This window comes from Theropithecus gelada, chromosome 16, assembly GCF_003255815.1.
Source record: "Theropithecus gelada isolate Dixy chromosome 16, Tgel_1.0, whole genome shotgun sequence".
In the NCBI taxonomy this organism is placed as follows: Eukaryota; Metazoa; Chordata; class Mammalia; order Primates; family Cercopithecidae; genus Theropithecus; species Theropithecus gelada.
The window spans coordinates 63,513,104-63,533,376 of NC_037684.1; the positions used below are offsets into that span (position 1 = coordinate 63,513,104).

Sequence of the window (20,273 nt, forward strand, 5' to 3'; positions counted from 1 at the left end):
GCCCCGGGGCCCCCGCGGCCCAGCTCCGCCAGCCCCCCGGGGGCAGCCCCCCGCCGCCGGGAGGGGGAACGGGGGCCCCGAGTGGCAGGAGAGGCTGCAGAGAGGGGCACGGAGCGGGCGGCTCAGAAAGCCACCCCTGGCGAGGGGAAAGCCCAGCGGAACGGGGAGCTGGGGGACAGGCGTGGGCAGCCCGCGGGGGCCCACATGGGCTGGGAGTGGCACCGACGGCTTCGGGGAGGTTGCGGGCCGAGACAGGTCGGGCTAGGATGGGGTCCTCCGAGACCAGGAGGGAAGGGGAAGGATAATTGGGGGAGGGGGCAGTGGGGGAGGGGGGCTAGGGAAAAGGGAGGAAGGGAAAAGGGAGGGGGAGGGGAAGGGGGAAAGCGGAGAGTGGCCCGCTGCGCAGGCGCGCTAGGGGGCTGCCCGCAGGAACGGGGAGGGCGGGGGCAGTGGCGCGCAAAGGGCCGCGGCAGCGGAGAACGGCCCTGCAGAGCGAAGGAGCAGGGAAGGAGGGGGAGGGGGAGCCGAAGGGCGCGGAGCACTGGGCCGGAGCGGCCTCCCCCTCCCCGAGCTCGGGGGTCCTTTAGCCGCTGGGGAGCGGGGCTGCAGCCTCTGCAGCTGGGTTTCCCACTCTGACAGGCGCCATTTTACCGCCCAAAGGACTCCCTCCTCCTGTCTTTCCCCCTCTCTTCCCCTTTGACACTGCTTCCGGTGGTGACGTGTATTCGCTTCACCGGGACTAAGTTCCCCCTGCGCGGTCTATGGGGGTAGGTATAAGGAGTCAGAAGCACTCCGAACGAGGCTGCAGTATTGCGCACGCGCAGAAGGTGGCCGCGGGGCGGGGCCTGAGGCGAAGCAGGCCCCGCCTCAAACTGCGTGGGCGGGGCGGAAGCCGTCACTTGTCCCCGCAGTTAGGACCCTCGCGGGGGGTTTGTGGGTCCTCTTCCCCCTCCCACTGACAACTGCCCCAACTGCTCTTCCCGTCCCGGTCACAGTGAAAATGTAGAAGGGGTCATTGTCCGTACGACTGTGCGCCAGGGCTCGGGGAGGTGCGCCCTCCTCGTGAGCGCCCCCCTGGGAATAGTGAACATAATCACCTCTCATTCCAGACTATGTTAGGTCTTAATGGTGGGAGGACGCTCGAGTGCCCCGCCCGTTTCACCCCGAGGGGGCGGGACAGTGGGTCGTGACGCTATCAGAGGGCGCCAGAGCAGGGACCGGACGCGAGTTGGGGATGTTGGACTCGCTGTTATCCTTGGGCGGCCTGGTGCTGCTTCGGGGTGAGAGCCAGCGGCACAGGGGGGTTCGGGTCTGGCTGAGGGGACGGAAGTGGAGAGGAAGGGCCATGGGTCACAGGCTAGGTGTGGAGATCGCGACGGGTTCGCGAAGGTGGTAATCCTAGCGCCCTCACACTCGATCCGTCCCTCGCTGTGCAGATTCCGTGGAGTGGGAGGGGCGCAGTCTCTTGAAGGCGCTTGTCAAGAAATCTGCACTGTGGTGAGTATCCCACGGTGTCTCCTCAGCCTACCCTGGATAGGGAACCTGTGCCCACTCTTTGACAGTCCCCCCTCATCTCTGCCTTAGTGGGGAGCAAGTGCATATCCTGGGCTGTGAAGTGAGCGAGGAAGAGTTTCGTGAAGGTTTTGACTCTAATATCAACAATCGGTAAGTACCAGTTGGAAAAGATTTGATTAAATTGGAGACGTCTATTGCTAAGGACATTTATTTATAACAAGCGCAGAACCTGGTATATAGTAGCAGTTCCTTAAATATTCATTGAAGAATTGGATATGGGTCTTTCAGGAGGCAAGACTTAGTAAGAGGAGTAATGAGGAGTGATGAGTATTTGGGGAATCCAAAGCAAAGATCATAGAAGTTGAGAGAGAAATAGCCTGGAGATAGGGAGAACATGTGGGAAGGGTATTGCGGTAATCTGTTAATCCAGGTTCGCCATTAAGGTGCATATGTACCGAGCACCAACTATAAACCCGGTGCTGTGCAAGATACTGGAGCTGGCAGTGAATGAGACAGACCTGTTCCTGGCCTAATGAATTTTAGGGAATAATGGTAGAAAGTGATAGAGGCCTGGTTTAAGGCAGTGGCAGTAAAGATGGAAAGTTTAGAACACATGTAAAGGACTTTAGTGGGTAGCATTTCCAGGATTTATTGACTAATGTGGGGGAGAAGACAGTATTGAAATAAGGAAGTCCCTAAACCCAGCCACGTGCCTGATCAGGAGACATTAAGAACCATTAGTAGGATGCTTTCTACTTCCTAGTCCGGGCAACTCAGTGGATGGTGATAGTAGTTTACATCTTATCTGTTGAGCCTCTAATTTTACATCAGCCATTGTTGTGATAGAGGTGGTGGTGTATGTTAAGATGGCATTCCATGGCCAGGCGTGGTGGTTCACGCCTTTAATCCCAGCACTTTGGGAGGCTGAGGGGGGTGGATCACCTGAGGTCGGGAGTTCGAGACCAGCCTGACCAACGTGGAGAAACCCCATCTCTACTAAAAATACAAAAAATTAGCTGGGCATGGTGGCACATGCCTGTAATTCCAGCTACTGGGGAGGCTGAGGCAGGAGAATCGCTTGAACCCGGGAGGCAGAGGTTGTGGTGAGCAGAGATCGTGCCATTGCATTCCAGCCCAGGCAACAAGAGCAAAACTCTGTCTCAAAAAAAAAAAAAAAAAAAAGGGCATTCCACAAGAGAACCAGAAGATAAAAAAGAGATATCTGGGGGGAAAAAAAGTTCTGCTACCTTTGCTGGTCTACCTTTCCTGAGCTGTTATTTTTTTCTGTAGTTGGTACTCCATGACTTAATTTTTTACTTTCTTTAAGCTGTTCTACAGGCAGGAACCAAGTCTCATGTCCTCTGCTTTCTCATTTTTTATCCAGAGTGATAAACTTTAGGTGCCACACTCAGGAAATATGTGATAATGGTGATAACTAACATTTATGAGGCATACACTATGTGTCAAGCACTGTGCTGAGTGCTTAGAGGTTGGCATCTCATTTCACCAATGAAGCAACTGAGTCTTGGAGATAATTTATCATTTAGCTGACTTTGGGCAACAAGTCGCAAAGCCAAGCTTGGAGGTCAGGCTGTCAGACACCAAAGTCTGTGCTCTCAATCATTGCTATCTCTCAGTAATATTCTTTCACTAATATTTAGGATATTCATGAAAATTGAGAAAACAGAGCCACAAAGATCAGAGGATGAACTTTGTGATCCTCTGGGGGGAAGGAGCAATGTTATATTGTGTCGTGTTTTCCCTTTGCAGGCTGGTTTACCATGACTTCTTCAGAGACCCTCTCAACTGGTCAAAAACTGAGGAGGCCCTTCCTGGGGGGCCGCTGGGAGCCTTGAGAGCCATATGCAAGAGGACAGATCCTGGTCCTGTCACCATTGCTCTCGATTCACTCAGCTGGCTGCTGCTTCACCTTCCCTGCACCACACTCTGCCAGGCCCTGCATGCTGTGAGCCATCAGGACTCCTGTCCTGGTGAGACCCCTCCTTCATTATTTCCCCTCATATATCTCCCTCTGCCAAGGAGTGTGCCCCTTTTCCTTTCTACCCTAGAAGAAACATCTGGGTTCTCCAGTCAGACCTTTTTTCATTTTTTTGAACTTTTTGTCTGGTTTTTTTTTTTTTTTTTTTTACTTCCCCTTAATGCCATCTACCATTTGCTTTTTTTCCTCCAAGTTATTTTTTACTCATTTGTTTCACTCATTCATTTATTTAACAAATCAATAGTAAATACATATAATATGTCAGGTACAATTCTAGATAATGGCAAAATACAGACTGACTGTAGCTGGGTCCTTGCCTTCCAGGAGCTCGAAGTCCCATAAAAGATGGAGATAAGTAAACAGGCAGTTACAAGATGGTCTGATAAAGGCCATGATGATATAGGACATGCACAGGGTACCTTAAAGAAGGGCACTCTCGGCTGGGCGCGGTGGCTCACACCTGTAATCCCAGCACTTTGGGAGGCCGAGGTGGGCAGATCACAAGGTCAGGAGATCGAGACCATCCTGGCTAACACGGTGCAACCCCATCTCTACTAAAAATACAAAAAAAATTAGCTGGGCCTGGTGGCGGGCGACTGTAGTCCCAGCTACTTGGGAGGCTGAGGCAGGAGAATGGCATGAACCTGGGAGGCGGAACTTTCAGTGAGCCGAGATCGCGCCACTGCACTCCAGCCTGGGTGATACAGCGAGAGTCCGTGTCAAAAAATAAAGGCACTCTTGAAGAGCAAGCGGTCAGCCAGGCAGATTTGGCCGGGCAGGGGCACTGGGACTAGCCCTGAAGTGCACTGTGGGTACTCGAATGGACTTAGGAGTCAGACGCTCAGCTTTGTATTAAGGTGCTTGACTTTCACTTGCTTCACTTTCCGCTGTATATGGGGGAAGGTACAAGGGAAGTATTAGGATAAACCACTATATTGCCATTTCTTAGATCAAAAATTGTTAAATATTGGCTGGGCACGGTGGCTCACACCTGTAATCCCAGCACTTTGGGAGGCCAAGGTAGGTGGATCAGCTGAGGTCAGGAGTTGGAGACCAGCATGGCCAACATGGTAAAACCCTGTCTCTACTAAAAATACAAAAAATTAGCTGGGTGTGGTGGCGCACTTTTGTAATCCCAGCTACTCGGGAGGCTGAGGCAGGAGAATCACTTGAACCCAGGAGGCAGAGGTTGCAGTGACCTGAGATCACACCACTGTACTTCAGCCTGGGTGACAGAGAAATACTTCATCTCAAAAAATAAAAACTAAAAACAGTCCAGGCATGGTGGCTCACGCCTGTAATCCCAGCACTTTGGGAGGCCGAGACAGGTGGATCATGAGGTCAGGAGTTCAAGACAAGCCTGGCCAAGATGCTGAAACCCCGTCTCTACTAAAAATACAAAAATTCGCCAGGCATGGTGGCACACACCTGTAGTCCAGCTACTCGGGAGACTGAGGCAGAATTGCTGAACCCGGGTGGCAGAGGTTGCAGTGAGCCAAGATTGCGCCACTGCACTCTAGCCTGGGTGACAGCAAGACTCCGTCTCAAAAAAAAAAGAAAAAAGTTGTTAAATGTCAGTGATTTCATATGGTTTAACCTAAAAATGCTGACCTTTGTAAGGATTCCAACATTGTGTTAAAGTGTTTAGCATAGTGCCTGACACTCTCTAAAGGCACTGACTGAGATCTTGGGAAGTTCCAGAAACTACAAGTACTTCCGTGTGTAAGAGATGAGGCCAGAAAGTAAGTGGACACCACCTGCTAGAAGTGTTCATTCCATCCTGAAGGCGGAGGAGCTGCTGAAGGATAGAAGTTAGAGCGGTGCCTTGATCAGCTTTACACGGGGATAATAGAGGAGATTAAGGTATGGGCTGGAGGAGGCTCAGAGCACAGTAGTGAGATTGGCCAAGGGAAGTCAGGATTTTGGCAGCACTGTGATGGAATTGTGGGGCTCTCTCCTTTTCTCTTCACTGTTTGCTCCCAGGCCACCAACCTGAATGCTCCCTACTATCCTACATTTCTTGTCCGTCTCTAGGTGACAGCTCCCCGGTGGGGAAAGTGAGTGTGCTGGGCTTGCTACATGAAGAGCTTCACGGACCAGGCCCTGTGGGAGCTCTCAGCAGCCTTGCGCAGACTGAGGTGACCCTGGGCGGTACAAAGGGCCAGGCCTCGGCCCACATCCTGTGTCGGAGGCCCCGACAGCGCCCAACTGACCAGGTCAGAAGAACCAACAGGGAAGGACTGGAAATTGGGGGCAGAGAAAGGAGTGGCACAATGGGAAGAACAATGAAAATGCTGATTATTTCAAGGAGACTTTAAAAACAAAGTTTTTTTAGAGATGGGGTTTCACTGTGTTGGTCAGGGTGGTCTCAAACTCCTGGGCTCAAGTGATCCTCCCACCTCAGCCTCCAAAGTGCTAGGATTACAGATGTGAGTGAGTGTGCCCGGCCCTCAGGGAGACCTTTTTTAAAAAAAAGCTGATTGGGTATCTCTCTCTGTTTTCCATCACTTACCTCATTTAATCTTCTCAGCTATGGTGTAAGGTAGATTGTTTTATTATCACAGTTTTTCAGGTGGGAAAGCCAGTACAGGGAGGGGTTTTTTTTCCTTGTTTCTTTTCTTTTTTTTTTTTGGACAAGGTCTCACTCTGTGGCCCGGGCTGGTGTGCTGTAGTGCAATCATAGCTCATGGCAGCTTTGACCTCCCATGCTCAAGTGATCCTCCTGCCTCAGCCTCTGGTGTAGCTGGAGCTGGGAACACAGGCACGTAGCACCACAGCCAGCCAGCTTGTTAGTTTTTTATATAGGTGGGATCTCACCCTGTTGCCCAGGCTGGTCTTGAATTACTGGGGTCAAGCCATCCTCTGGCCTTGGTCTCCCAAAGTGCTGGGATTACAGGTGTGAGCCACTGCACGCGGCCCAGGGAGGTTTAAATTTAAGTCACTTACCAAGATTATAAAGTGTAAGTGGGGCCCAGGCAAGGTGGCTCACGCCCGTAATCCCAGCACTTTGGGGGGCCAAGGTAGGCAGATTGCGTGAGGTCAGGAGTTTGAGACCAATCTGGCCAACATGGTGAAATCCCATCTATACTAAAAATACAAAAATTAGCCGGGCATGGTGCGCACACCTGTAGTCCCAGCTACTCTGGAGGCTAAGGCAAGAGAATCACTTGAACCCGGGAGGCAGAGGCTGCAGTGAGCCAAGATCATGCCGCTGCACTCCAGCCTGGGCAACAGAGTGAGACTCCTCAAAAAAAAAAAAAAAAAATGTAAGTGGGGCTGGGCAAGGTGGCTCACGCCTGTAATCCCGGCACTTTGGGAAGCAGAGGTGGGCAGATCACCTGAGGTCAGGAGTTCAAGACCAACCTGGCCAACATGATGAAACCCCGTCTGTACTAAAAATACAAAAATTAGCTGGGCATAGTGGTGGGTGCCTGTAGTCCCAGCTACTCGGGAGGCTGAGGCGGGAGAATCACTTGAACCTGGGAGGCGGAGGTGGAGGTGAGCCAGGAACATGCCACTGCACTCCAGCCTAGGCAACAGAGTGAGACTCTGTCTCAAAAAAAGAGTAAGTGGGGCTGCTCTGCCTAAGGAGTAGCCATCCTTTTATTCCTTTACTTCCTTAATAAACTTGCTTTCACTTTTGAAAATAAAATAGAGGCTGGGCACAGTGGCTTACACCTGTAATCCCCACATTTTGGGAGGCCGAGGTGGGCAGATCACCTGAGATTAGTGGTTCGAGACCAGCCTGGCCAACACAGAGAAACCCCATCTCTACTAAAAATTCAAGTTAGCTGGGCGTGGTAGTACGCGCCTGTAATCCCAGCTACTCGAGAGGCTGAGGCAGGAGAATCACTTGAACCTGGGAGGTGGAGGTTGCAGTGAGCCAAGATCACGCCACTGTACTCCAGCCTGGGCAACAAAGCCAGACCCTGTCTCAAAAAAAAATTAAAAGTTGAGGGCAGGGGCTGAAAGCAGTGAAATAGGTGATTGGGGGCTGAGGATGTGAGGTCCTAGAGTCTCTCTAGTTTCTTCAGTAAGATGAAAAAAACTCTTTTCTTTTTTCTCTCCAGACTCAGTGGTTCTCCATACTTCCAGACTTCAGCCTGGATCTCCAAGAGGGACCCTCTGTAGAGTCCCAGCCCTGCTCTGATCCTCATATACCCCCGGTATCTAAGAATGCCAGGGCCAGAACAAGGAAATGTAGTTTAGGGTCTGGTCAAAGGGGAGAGAATAAAAGCTGCAGAGGTTGGGGGTGGGGTCAGGGATTCTAGGGATGGGGCAGAGTGGCAGCATCCTTTGTACCTACAGGTGGATCCCACAACTCATTTGACCTTTAACCTTCACCTGTCCAAGAAAGAGAGAGAAGCCAGAGATAGCCTGATCCTGCCCTTCCAGTTCAGCTCTGAAAAGTAAGGTCGGGACCTGGGTACGTGGATCCCTGAGTAGAGCCCAGCATCTGGGCCACGGAGAGGTGGGGCAACAGCAGGCTATTGACTAACCTGACTTTATAGGGGCTGAAGTCCACCTCCAGAGACAAGTCCAAGTTCTTGATCCACCCATTCCCCCTACAATGGCCGAGGGCCTTTATGTCTCTTTTCTCTCCCTTAGACCCTTGGGTCACAGCTCCAGTTGTCCCCAGAGCACCCTGGGCCTGGGCTGAGCCAGACCAGACCCTTGGGAGGTGGCCCTATCCCTAGGCAGTGGTGCTAGGAGGACAGAAGGCTATATGGGCGTGGCAAAGGCTGGTTAACAAGGGTTTAGTGCATGCCTGCTGTTCTGTGCCCAGTGTGTGGGTGGATGAAGCAAGACTACAAGATCCTTGCCCCCAAGCTGCTAGGAACTTACGGTTTTATTAGGAGAGCAGTACAAGGGTATCTATTCCAGTACCAAATGGTGCTTCAGCTCTAACATGGAGGTGAGAGAAAGGGACTTGGACCAAGAAAATGACATGGAGGCCTAACAGGTTGCCTGAATGAGAGTCACAGTCACCTGGAAGAAAGTATCCAGACCCAACCTGTCAGCTACCCTCACCAGCACCAAATCTTCCCTTCTCAGACAGCAGGCTCTCCTGCGGCCTAGGCCAGGCCAGGCTACCAGCCACATCTTCTATGAGCCAGATGCTTATGATGACCTGGACCAAGAAGACCCAGATGACGACCTAGATATTTGACTGGTCAGATTTGATTAGATTGTAATTGGAGGGGGCGCAGGAAGACTTTGGGCCCAGAACCATCTTTCTCTTGTTTGTGTTAGCCTTACCCTGTCCCTACCCCACCTTGGTTCCCCTTGTCTATGGATCCCTGCTCTGTGAGCTAGGAAGCAGCGTCTCATCAGGACAGAAGGTAGGATGAAGACATGGGATAATGTGAGAGTAGAACCCCGTACCTAATAAAATCTTTATTTTTTTATTAAAAAAGAAATACTTTGGTAGCTATTTAAATAAGGGGGGTGGGAATGGATGTCAAGATACAAGCACCTGCATCTTTTAGTCTATTGTCAATGGAGTCTGGGGGCCAGGAATGGTGTGCAGGCCACTGGGGCGCTAAGTGTTCTGAACTGAAGTAGGTGCAGTAAGGTTCCAAGCTCCCTGCGAGGATCCAGACGGGAGGAAAGCAGAGGCCCTGAAGGGAAAAAAGCCTGCTTCCCAAAACTTACTTTTTATTACTGTACAAAAAGCACACACTCCCTCTTTTTGTCTCTCCCACCAACACCCCCCACCCCCCACCCAAGAGGACTATACATGGAGTGCAGGGACAGAGTGACCAGGAGGCCTTTGTCCCGCACCCTGCCCACAGGCTGAGCTCAGCCCCAGGCCCTTTCAGGCATCTAGACACGCCCACAGCCTGTCAGGCTGGGGCCAGGAGATTCCAGGTCACACATACTCCTTGGAAGAGTTGGACTTAGGGTAAGAGCGGGGTGCATGGTACCCAGCCTTGCTCTCATTCCTAGGACAGGAACAGGAGAGCAGTGCACCTCCCAGGATGACTAGGGCAGACCCTGCCCAGCCAATAAAGATGGCAGGACCAAACTCATACCTGTGAAGAGAAAGGGGTGGTTAGAAACCCTGACCTGCCTCTGCCCTCCTCCCTATCCCGGGACCCCAGACCTGTCCCCTTAGGAGGCAGGGTTCCCAGACTTACTTCATGTTGGTAGGGATCAAGGGGTTATAAAAGTCTGTGACAATCTGATGGCCATACCAGGAGCAAGCTATCAAGGCGGCAAGACCTGGAGAGAGAATGAGGGTTTCGGTATAGTGGGACCCCAAACGGGCACCTTGCCCAGCCTCGCTCCTCCCAGATGGGAGAACCCTGGGGCTCACCTGCCACGATGAAAATTATGCCTCCACCCATGGCTATACGGGCCTTCTTCACTTTGTCGTCTTCCCCACAGCGTGTGCACTTCATGCCCATCGTGGCCACAAACATGGCCAGGAAGCCCAGCACCAGGGAGACCACCATTAGGGCTCGAGTGGCCTGCATAGCCGCTGCGGGCGAGGGGAAAGGGCGCCGTCATTGCTGGAAATGCAGGTGGCTCCAGCCTTCGTGCAGCCGGCCGCGCCCACTAACCCCTGGACCCCGTCTGTCCGGCGCCGTGTTCTGCCGCGGGCCAGGGGTGCCCAGGTGTCCGAGGCCTGGGCCAAACGGGCAGGTCCCCGCCCCTCCCAACAGCGCGGCCTTCCTGCTCCCGCCCCGCCCTCTCCGCTCAAGGATCCGCCCGGGGCGCCGGGGTTTCGGTGAAACTGCCCTGTATAGGGGGAAGGGTGAAAGGGGCAACGAAAGGAAGCCGAGACGGTGGCCCGAGCCCCGCGCGGCGCACATGCCAGCCGGCGGCCCTGCTCTGAGCCGCTATCGAGGCCACCGGGTTTGTGGCTTCGGCTAATCGGCCGATAAGATTAGAGGCCGCAGGCGGCGGCCCACTGTGACCAGCCGCACCGCCCTTCGGCCCTCGGCGCGCCCGGTGCCCCGCGCCCCGGGGTCGTTTCTGTCTGAGAAAAGGGCGGAAGATGACGGAGGCCGTGGCCTGCCCAGGGATTGGGGAGGGGACGGCTCCGGCCTAAGAACCGCTGCTCGGAGCCAGGGACTAGGCTGGGTTGGGGGGCGGAAGAGGACCGTGGGCGACCGAGGTGCGCGCCCACGTGCAGCCGCCAGAACCCCGGCCCGCCCCCGCCCAGCCTCGCCGCCCCCACCCGACCACTTCCTCGTCCTGCAGCTCCCCGGCAACCCAGGGCGCCCAGCGTGGGGCTTCGGCTCTCCCACGCGCGCCACCCCGCCACCTCGGTCCGGGGCGCGTCCGCCCCGTCGGTCCCGCGGCCTTACCGGGCAGGGCGAGCACCGAGTCGTACATTTTGCAGCTCATCATCCCCGTGCTTTGCGTGACGCAGTCCATCCACAGCCCCTTGTACATGGCCTGGGCCGTGATGATGTTGTCGCCCGCATAGGAGCTCATCTGCCACTGCGGGATGGCGGTGCAGGCCACCAGACCCACCCAGCCCAGCAGGGCCATGGAGAAGCCCAGCAACTGCAGGCCCGAATTGGCCATTTCCGCCCTCAGAAAACACTGGGGGCGCCGGGCCCCTACAGTAAAACAAACGACACTTGGGGGGCAGCCCCACGAAAGAAAACTTGAGGTAGAGTTTTCCGGTCACCCAAAGAGACAAAAAGAGTTTGGGTCAGGTGAATGCAAATCTTGTCACCGAAGTACACACAAATCGACCCCTCCAGTGAAGCGAAGGCCTCGCAGCAGAGGGAATAGGATCCGCCGGGAGGGTGGTTCCAGACAAAAGCGGTCCCCGAAGGCCAGGCGGTTCCCTCCGGCGCTCTCGGCGACCCTAGCCAAACAAAAGGTGGAGGGGCCGTCTGGGCGCGGTTCTGGGCGCCGGCAAGTCCCAAAGTATCCTGGGCTGTTAGTCCGAGGCTGCGGTGCGCAGCAGAGGTGGTTCGGAGGTGAGCCAGCAGGTGCGGGCGGACAGGTGGGGCGCACCTGAGTATATGTAGGGCGTCGGGGGCGCGGCCCGCGGGCCCCGGGAGCGCGGGAGGGGAAGGCGGGACCGGAGGGGCGGCCGAGGGTGACCTGACGTCACCGAAGGGACACTCACCTGAACCGGAAGTCGTGGCCCCCACCCCTCCTTGCCCAGGTGAGGAGGAAGAAACCTGAGCACCAGGGTCACGCCCCTTCGCTTGCCCGGTTTTGACCGCCGCTGGGGAGGAGGCGGTGGCTCCCCGGGAGTCCCAAGCTCCGAATCAGCCCCTCCGGACTGGATTTCCCTCGAACACCGGGATGCCCCTTCCCTTCTTCCCAACAGGTGCGCCTGGGACGCTGCGGGGCGCCCCTGACCAGCCTCGGCGCCGCCCTTTTCCGGCCGGGTTCTGTCCAAAGTGCTCTCTCCCCGGCCCTGCTTTCGCCCTCACCCGCTGCTCTCCTTTTTTTTCTGTCTCCTACCCTAGTCGATCCCACCTTCGGGGACCCTGGCCCGATCCCTGAGAGTCGCCCCCTTCAGCACCCGCTTCACGGTCCCGGTTCTCTGGCTCTGCTACAGACACCCGGCTTCTGAGCGTGGCTCCCCAACAGCCCCACCTGCCTGTGCCCCCATTCCAACCCGACATGACTTACAGCCTGAACCCTTTGCACTCAACCTCCCCACCTACCACTAGCCCCTCCGGCATCAAGGATCCTAACTGGAGGAAGAAACCGCTGGGACCGAAAGCCGGCCGAGGGTGGGGAGCGGGGTGACGGCTAGGTCAGAGTCTTGGCCACACCCATCGTTCCCCTCCCTTAAAGTCTTTTCAGACCTATCCTCCACCTTTCCCATCCCTCCCCCACACTCGCCCGTTTCTCTTTCCCTCCCGAGCACTGCCTATTGCTGTGCACACCCTCACGCCCTCACTGTTCCGTCCTCCCTGTAATCTGGCTCTCTAAGGTGGTCGTCCATGGTCCCTCACCCTGCAGTTTTGCTCTGTCTCCCCAAAGCGTTGCTCCCTCCTTCCTCCTGGCACCCCTTCCAGCCTTTTGCTCCTTCCTCCTTCATCTTTGGTCATCTCCCCTTCCTGCCTTTCCTGCTTTGGAGCTCCCTATTTTACTCCTTGTCTTTTTTGTTTGTTTGTTTGTTTGAGAGGGGAGGGGTCTGTGTTACCCAGGCTGGAGTGCAGAGGTGCAAATCTCAGCTCACTACAGCCTCGCCTCCCGGGCTCAAGCGATCACCTCGCCTCAGCGTCCCCAGTAGCTGGGACCGCAGGTGCACACCACCACGCCCAGCTAAAGTTTTTGTATTTTTGGTGGAGAAGGGGTTTCACCGTGTTGCTCAGGCTGCTCTCGAACACCTGAACTCAAGCAATCCCCCTACCCCCGCCTCCTAAAGTGCAGGATTACAGGCATGAGCCACCGCACCCAGACCACTCCTTGTCTTTTCGTTTACCTTTGCGCCTTGTCTCCAGTCTCCTTGGAACCCAGCATCAGCAATTACTCTTTCTTTCCCCTTCTTAGGTGCACACTGCACTTTCCCCACCCACCCTGCCCAGTTTCCTCCCAATCTTCCTACTACCCTCCAACCTCCTCATACTTCTCAGATTCTCACATACCCTGTTTATTCTGGCTCTGTCTCATTTCATTTTCCTCTCTCCGTTTTTTTACCTCAACTCTCTCACGTTTTTTTATCTTTTTTTGCCCTCTCAAACATTTCTCTCCTTCCTTCATTTATTCGCTAAACATATTAAAGGCTCCCTTATGCTAAGCTAATTGACCTGCTTTTGTATAAAATGAAGACTTTCATGAACTCTTTTTTTTTTTTTTTTTTTTGAGACAGAGTTTTGCTCTTGTCACCCAGGCAGGAGTGCAATGGCGTGATCTCGGCTCACTGCAACCTCCACCTCTTGGGTTCAAGTGATTCTCCTGCCTCAGCCTCCCAAGTAGCTGGGGGGGGTACAGGTGCCCACCACCATGCCCGGCTAATTTTTTTTTTTTTTTTTGACACGGAGTCTCGCTGTCTCCCACGCTGGAGTGCAGTGGCGCTAACTTGGCTCACTGCAATCTCCGCCTCCCAGGTTCACGCCATTCTCCTGCCTCAGCCTCCCGAGTAGCTGGGACTACAGGCGCCTGCCAGCATGCCCGGCTAATTTTTTGTGTTTTTAGTAGAGACGGGGTTTCACTGTGTTAGCCAGGATGGTCTCGATCTCCTGATCTTGTGATCCACCTGCCTCGGCCTCCCAAAATGTTGGGATTACAGGCGTGAGCCACCGAGCCCAGCCAGTTTTTGTATTTTTAGTAGAGACGGGGTTTCACCATGTTGGTCAGGCCAATCTCGAATTCCTGACATCAGGTGATCCCAACCCACCTCGACCTCCCAAAGTGCTGGAATTACAGGCGTGAGCCACCACTCCCAGCCATGAACTCTTTGTTATTCATTTTTATTGTTGTATTTTTGGATTAATGGACTTTTCTGGATTAATGTACCCTTAGAGACAGGGTCTCACTCAGTCGCCCAGGCTAGAGTGCAGTGGTGCAATTACAGCTCACTGCAGCCTTGAACTCCTGGGCTCAAAGAATGTTCCCCCCGCCCCCCGCCAACAAATAGCTGCAGTTACAGCCGTGTGTCATCATTGTTCTGGCATTGTTTGTTTTTTGAAACAGTCTTGCTCTGTCACCCAAGCTGGAGTGCAGTGGTGCGATCTTGGTTCACTGCAACCTCTGCCTCTGGGATTCAAGCAATTCTCCTGCCTCACCCTCCCGAGTAGCTGGGATTACACGCGCGCATCACCACGCCCAGCTAATTTTTTGTATTTTTAGTAGAGACGAGGTTTCACCATGTTGGTCAGGCTGGTCTCAAATTCCTGACCTCAAGTGATCTGTCTGCCTCAGCCTCCAGAGTGCTGGGACTACAGGCATGAGCTACCGCAACCGACTTTCCTTTTTTTTTTTTTTTGAGATGGAGTCTTACTCTGTCCCCTAGGCTGGAGTGCAATGGCTCCATCTTGGCTCACTGCAAGCTCCGCCTCCTGAGTTCACGCCATTCTCCTGCCTCAGCCTCCTGAGTAGCTGGGATTACAGGTACCCGCCACCACACCCGGCTAATTTTTTTGTATTTTTTTAGTGGAGACGGGGTTTCACCATGTTAGCCAGGATGGTCTTGATCTCCTGACCTCGTGATCTGCCCATCTCAGTCTCCCAAAGTGCTGGGATTACATGTGTGAGCCACCACACCCAGCCCTTTTTTTTTTTTTTTTTTTTTTTTAATTTTAAAAGACTAGTCAGGTGCAGTAGTGAGAAGGGGACGAGAGTAGAAAAAGAAGTTCCATCTGTAACTGATTGTGAACAATCAATTGAAATAATTCACTACCTTCAGACCAGCTGAGATTTTCTTGAACATTTTCCTTTGAGCTCTAAGGAAAATGTTTGTCATCACTATACGCGGCTTCTCTCCAAACTCACTGCTGCCACCCTACACCAGCCCAAGGCTGGACACGGCAACTGCCTCCAAACTAATCTCCCTGCTTCCACACTGATCCTTTTAAACTCTATTCTCTGGAGTGACCGCTTCTTACCCACTCAGAGCTTTGTCATTTCCTGTTTAAAATCTTTCACTGACACTCGTGTTCTCGCCAGTAAGTGCCACACCATGGCTGACCTGACGGCCTCAACCACACTTCTCTGTGTTCCTGCCAACTGAATTGCCTTTGTACAGTCTGGTCTCTGGGTCTGGAAGCTCTTCTCCATCCACTCCCACCCACCTTCCTCTATCCAGCTAACCAACTCATCCTTCAGCTATCCCTCAAATATCACTTCTTTTAGAAAGCCTGGCCTGACCACCCCACCCCAAACTGAGTCAGATCATCTGCATAGTACTCTCACGGCTACCAGTACTTTGCTTTCAAAGCTCTTTTCACAGTTGGAAAATACTATATTTACTTTATGTGCTTATTTATTCAGTATCAATATCCCCACTGTACTGTACGGTCCAAGAGGGTAGAGATTTGTCTGGGTTTTATCACCAATAAATATTTGATGAATGAATAAATTGCAAATAAATAATATTTTCATTCACTGTTCAACAAATATTTTCTTTTTTCTTTCTATTTTTTTTTTTTTGAGACGGAGTCTCACTTTGTCGCCCAGGCTGGAGTGCGGTGGCGCGATCTCGGCTCACTGCAAGCTCCGCCTCCCGGGTTCACGCCATTCTCCTGCCTCAGCCTCCCGAGCAGCTGGGACTACAGGTGCCCGCCACCACTCCCGGCTAATTTTTTGTATTTTTAGTAGAGACGGGGTTTCACCGTGTTAGCCAGGATGGTCTCGATCTCCTGACCTCGTGATCCACCCACCTCGGCCTCCCAAAGTGCTGGGATTACAGGCGTGAGCCACCGTGCCCGGCCTCTTTTTTCTTTTTTCTTTCTTTCTTTCTTTTTTTTTTTTGAGACAGTCTTGCTCTGTCACCCAGGCTGGAACGCAGTGGCGATCTTGGCTCATCACAACCTCTGCCTCTCAGGTTCAAGCAATTCTTGTGCCTCAGCTTCCCAAGTAGCTGGGATTACAGGCATGCACCACCATGTCCAGCTAATTTTTAAAATATTTTTAGTAGAGATGGGGTTTCACCATGTTGGCCAGGCTGTTCTCAGACTCCTGACCTCAGGTGATCCGCCCACCTTGGCCTCCCAAAATTCTAGGAGGGAAAATAGCTGGGACTACAGGCGTGAGCTACCGCACCCAACCCTCAACAAATATTTCCTAAGTGTCTATAATGTGCCAAACATGGCCAGGCACAGTGGTTATGTCTGTAGTCCCAGCTACCCAGGAAGCTGAGGTGAGAAGATCGCTTAAGCCTATAAGTTCGAGGCTGCAGTGAGCCGTGATCATGCCACTGCACACCCCAGCCTGGGCAACAGAGGGAGATTCTATCTCTAAAAAAAAAAAAAGGTGTGGCCAGGCATGGTGGCTCATGCCTGTAATCCCAGCGCTTTGGGAGGCAGAGGCAGGAAGATCACGAGGTCAGGAGTTAGAGACCAGCCTAGCCAACATTGTGAAACCCTATCTACTAGAAATACAAAAAATTAGCTGGTGGCAGGGGCCTGTAATCGCAGCTACTCAGGAGGCTGAAGCAGGAGAATCACTTGAACCTGGGAGGCACAGGTTGCAGTGAGCTGAGACCACATCACTGCACTCCAGCCTGGGCAACAGAGCGAGACTCCATCTCAAAAAAAAGGGGTGGGGGCCAGGCAAGGTGGCTCACACCTGTAATCCCAGCATTTTGGGAGGCTGAGGCGGGCAGATCACGAGGTCAGCAGTGCGAGAACAGCCTGGCCAACATGGTGAAACCCCCTCTCACTAAAGATACAAAAAATTAGCTGGTCGTGGTGACACGTGCCTGTAGTCCCAGCTACTCTGGAGACTGAGGCAAGATAATTGCTTGAACCCAGGAGGTGGAGGTTGCAAGGTTGCAGTGAGCCGAGATCGCGCCATTGCACTCCAGCCTGGACAACAGCAAGACTCTGTCTCGATTAAAAAAAAAAAAAAAAAAAAAAGCCAGGTGCAGTGGCTCATGCCTGTAATCCCAGCACTTTGGGAGGTCAGGAGTTCAAGACCAGCCTGGCCAACATGGTGAAACCCCGTCTCTACTTAAAATACAAAATTTAGCCAGGCATGGTGGTGGGCGCCTGTAATCCTAGCTACCTGAGAGGCTAAAGCAGGAGAATTGCTTGAACCCGGGAGGCAGATGTTGCAATGAGCCAAGATTGCGCCATTGCACTCTAGCCTGGGGGACAAGAGCAAGACTTCATCTGAAAAAAAAAAAAAAAAAGATCAGTCACTATAGTTGACCCTGGCAATACAGCAGGAAACAAAACAGATAAGGATACTGAACTCATGCAACTTATTTTCTAGAAGGAAGAAGCAGACAATAAAGACATAAACAAAACAGTGCATGTTTTGAAAGCAATAAAGCAGTGTAATGTGATGAGGTTCAATCTACTCTAGGATGAGGTCAGGGAGAACTTTTTGAGGAAATGACTGTTAAATAATAAGCCAGCGGCTGGGCGCAATGGCACATGCCTGTAATCCCAGCACTTTGGGAGGCTGAGGCAGGTGGTTCACCTGAGGTCAGGAGTTCAAGACCAGCCTGGCCAACATGGTGAAAACCCATCTCTACTAAAAATATTTTTAAAAATTAGCCAGGCATGATGGTGTGTGCCTGTAATCCCAGCTACTCAGGAGGCTGAGGCAGGAGAATCGCTTGAACCTGGGAGGCAGAGGTTGCAGTGAGCCGAGATCATGCCATTGCACTCCAACCTGGGTGACAAGAGCAAAACTCCATCTCAAAAAAACAAAAAATAATAATAGTAAGCCACGAGGGAACCATATTATAGGCAGAAGGAACAGCAAGTGCAAAGGCCTTGTATGGATTGCCCCTTTGAGACTCATACTAATTAATTTAAAGCAGAATTTCTCAACTTTGACACTGTCAACATTTTTTCTCCCTGCTATCTCTATTGCCATTTTGGGCTAATTTTTTGTTGTCCTGCATATTATAGGATATTTAGGAGCATCTCTGACTTCTATCAATTAGATACACCCTCCCCTGCACCTAAGTGTGACAAAAATGTCTCCAGATATTGCCAAATGTCCCAGGGAGGAAAGGAGCAAAATGGGTCCCAGTAAAGTGTGACTGGTGAGCATCATTGTGGATTTTTTTCCTCTAATGGCCTTGAAGTAAGTAGTTGGATAACAGGATCCAAGTAGGGACCAGACGCGGTGGTTCACGCCTGTAATCCCAGCACTTTGGGAGGCTGAGGCGGGCGGATCACCTGAGGTCAGGAATTTGAGACCAGCCTGACCAACATGGAGAAACCCTGTCTCTACTAGGAATACAAAATTAACCGGGCGTGTTGACGCATTCCTGCAATCCCAGCTACTCGGGAGGCTGAAGCAGGAGAATCGCTTGAACCTGGGAGGCAGAGGTTACAGTGAGACGAGGTCTCACCATTGCACTCCAGCCTGGGCAACAAGACTGAAACTCCGTCAAAAAAAAAAAAAAGTAAAAAAAAAGGATCCAAGTAGATGAATAGTTGAAATTAACTAGAGTTGGGTGTTACTAAAAAGAGGAAGAAGGAGTTTTATAATATTTTCATGAGAGTGATTGTGTTAGATTATATATATAAATTGGGTAAGAGGGAGAGCAAACACAAAAGAGTTGATGGATAGTGAAAAACTGGTAGGGTCAATGGTTTAGAGGTCCCCTGAGGTGAAGGAAGTGAGGATACATGAGGCTGGGCATGGTGGCTCATGTCTGTAATCCCAACATTTAGGGAGGCTGAGGTAGGTGGATCACTTGAGCTCAGGAGTTGGAGACCAGCCTCGGCAACATGGCAAAACCTCATCTCTACCAAAAAAATACAATAGCAAAAAGTTACCCAGGCATGGTGCTGGCACCTGTAGTCCTAGCTACTCACTTGAGAGGCTGCGGTGGGAGGATCACTGAAGCCTGGGAGGTCGAGGCTACTGTGAGCCATGATCATACCACTGCACTCCAGCCTGGGCAACAGAGGGAGACCCTGTCTCAAAAACAGAAAAGAAAGGACCGGGTGCGGTGGCTCAAGCCTGTAATCCAGCACTTTGAGAGGCCGAGGCGGGCAGATCACAAGGTCAGGAGATCAAGACCATCCTGGCTAACACGGTGAAACCCCATCTATACTAAAAATACAAAAAAAATTAGCCGGGCATGGTGGTGGGCACCTGTAATCCCAGCTACTTGGGAGGCTGAGGCAGGAGAATGGCATGAACCCGGGAGGCAGAGCTTGCAGTGAGCCAAGATGGCGCCACTGCACTCCAGCCCGGGCGACAGAGCAAGACTGCGTCTCAAAAAAAAAAAAAAAGGCCGGGCGCGGTGGCTCAAGCCTGTAATCCCAGCACTTTGGGAGGCCGAGACGGGTGGATCACGAGGTCAGAAGATCGAGACCATCCTGGCGAACACGGTGAAACCCCGTCTCTACTAAAAAATACAAAAAACTAGCCGGGCGAGATGGCGGGCGCCTGTAGTCCCAGTTACTTGGGAGGCTGAGGCAGGAGAATGGCGTAAACCCGGGAGGCGGAGCTTGCAGTGAGCTGAGATCCGGCCACTGCACTCCAGCCTGGGTGACAGAGCGAGACTCCGTCTCACAAAAAAAAAAAAAAAGAAAGAAAGAAAAAATAGGGAGAGAGAGAAAGGGCTGGGCGTGGTGGCTCATGCCTGTAATCCCAGCACTTTGGGAGGCTGAGGCGGACAGATCACGAGGTCAGGAGATCAAGACCATCCTGGCTAACATGGTGAAACCCTGTCTCTACTAAAAATACAAAGAAAATTAGCCGGGCATGGTGGCAGGTTCCTGTAGTCCCAGCTACTCGGGAGGCTGAGGCAGGAGAATGGCGTGAACCCGGGAGGCGGAGCTTGCAGTGAGCAGAGATTGCGCCACTGGGCAACAGAGTGAAACTCTGTCTCAATAAATAAATAAATAAAATTTTTTAAAAAGCAAAAAAATAAAAAATAAAAAGAAGTGAGAATATGTGAGTAAATGAACTAGAAGGCCAGAAATGATTATGAAACATTCCTGGCTTGAATCTAAAAAATTGGAAGCAGGCCAGGCACAGTGGCTCATGCCTATAATCCTAGCACTTTGGGAGGCCGAAGCAAGCAGATCACTTGAGGCCAAGCAGATTGCTTGAGGCTTGAGACCAGCCTGACTTGTTAACATGGCAAAACCCCATCTCTACTAAAAATACAAAAATTGGCCAGGTGTCGGAGGCC

General features: G+C 52.4%; 2 protein-coding genes across 6 annotated transcripts; one reads left to right on the forward strand and one right to left on the reverse strand.

Moving 5' to 3' along the window:
• The first annotated feature begins 424 nt into the window (after positions 1–424).
• Positions 425–8,930, forward strand: ELP5 (elongator acetyltransferase complex subunit 5). 3 transcript variants are annotated; one of them, XM_025361187.1, is made up of 9 exons: positions 425–767; positions 1,110–1,280; positions 1,437–1,497; positions 1,585–1,665; positions 3,286–3,506; positions 5,549–5,730; positions 7,585–7,680; positions 7,823–7,923; positions 8,570–8,930. In XM_025361187.1, exons 2-9 carry the CDS (start codon positions 1,235–1,237, stop codon positions 8,682–8,684), a joined length of 903 nt encoding a protein of 300 aa, XP_025216972.1. In that variant the 5' UTR covers positions 425–767; positions 1,110–1,234; the 3' UTR covers positions 8,685–8,930. The 3 variants fall into 3 exon arrangements, with proteins under 3 accessions (XP_025216972.1, XP_025216974.1, XP_025216973.1); XM_025361188.1 differs by lacking the exon at positions 425–767 and adding an exon at positions 894–1,021; XM_025361189.1 differs by having other exon boundaries at positions 7,823–8,930.
• Positions 8,931–9,151: 221 nt separating this feature from the next.
• Positions 9,152–12,213, reverse strand: CLDN7 (claudin 7). 3 transcript variants are annotated; one of them, XM_025361191.1, is made up of 5 exons: positions 12,160–12,213; positions 10,831–11,342; positions 9,834–9,998; positions 9,655–9,739; positions 9,152–9,549 (listed from the first exon to the last, which is right to left on the reverse strand). In XM_025361191.1, exons 2-5 carry the CDS (start codon positions 11,051–11,053, stop codon positions 9,387–9,389), a joined length of 636 nt encoding a protein of 211 aa, XP_025216976.1. In that variant the 5' UTR covers positions 11,054–11,342; positions 12,160–12,213; the 3' UTR covers positions 9,152–9,386. The 3 variants fall into 3 exon arrangements, with proteins under 3 accessions (XP_025216976.1, XP_025216977.1, XP_025216979.1); XM_025361192.1 differs by having other exon boundaries at positions 10,831–11,088; positions 12,160–12,195; XM_025361194.1 differs by lacking the exon at positions 9,655–9,739 and having other exon boundaries at positions 9,155–9,549; positions 10,831–12,194.
• Between the last annotated feature and the right edge of the window lie 8,060 nt (positions 12,214–20,273).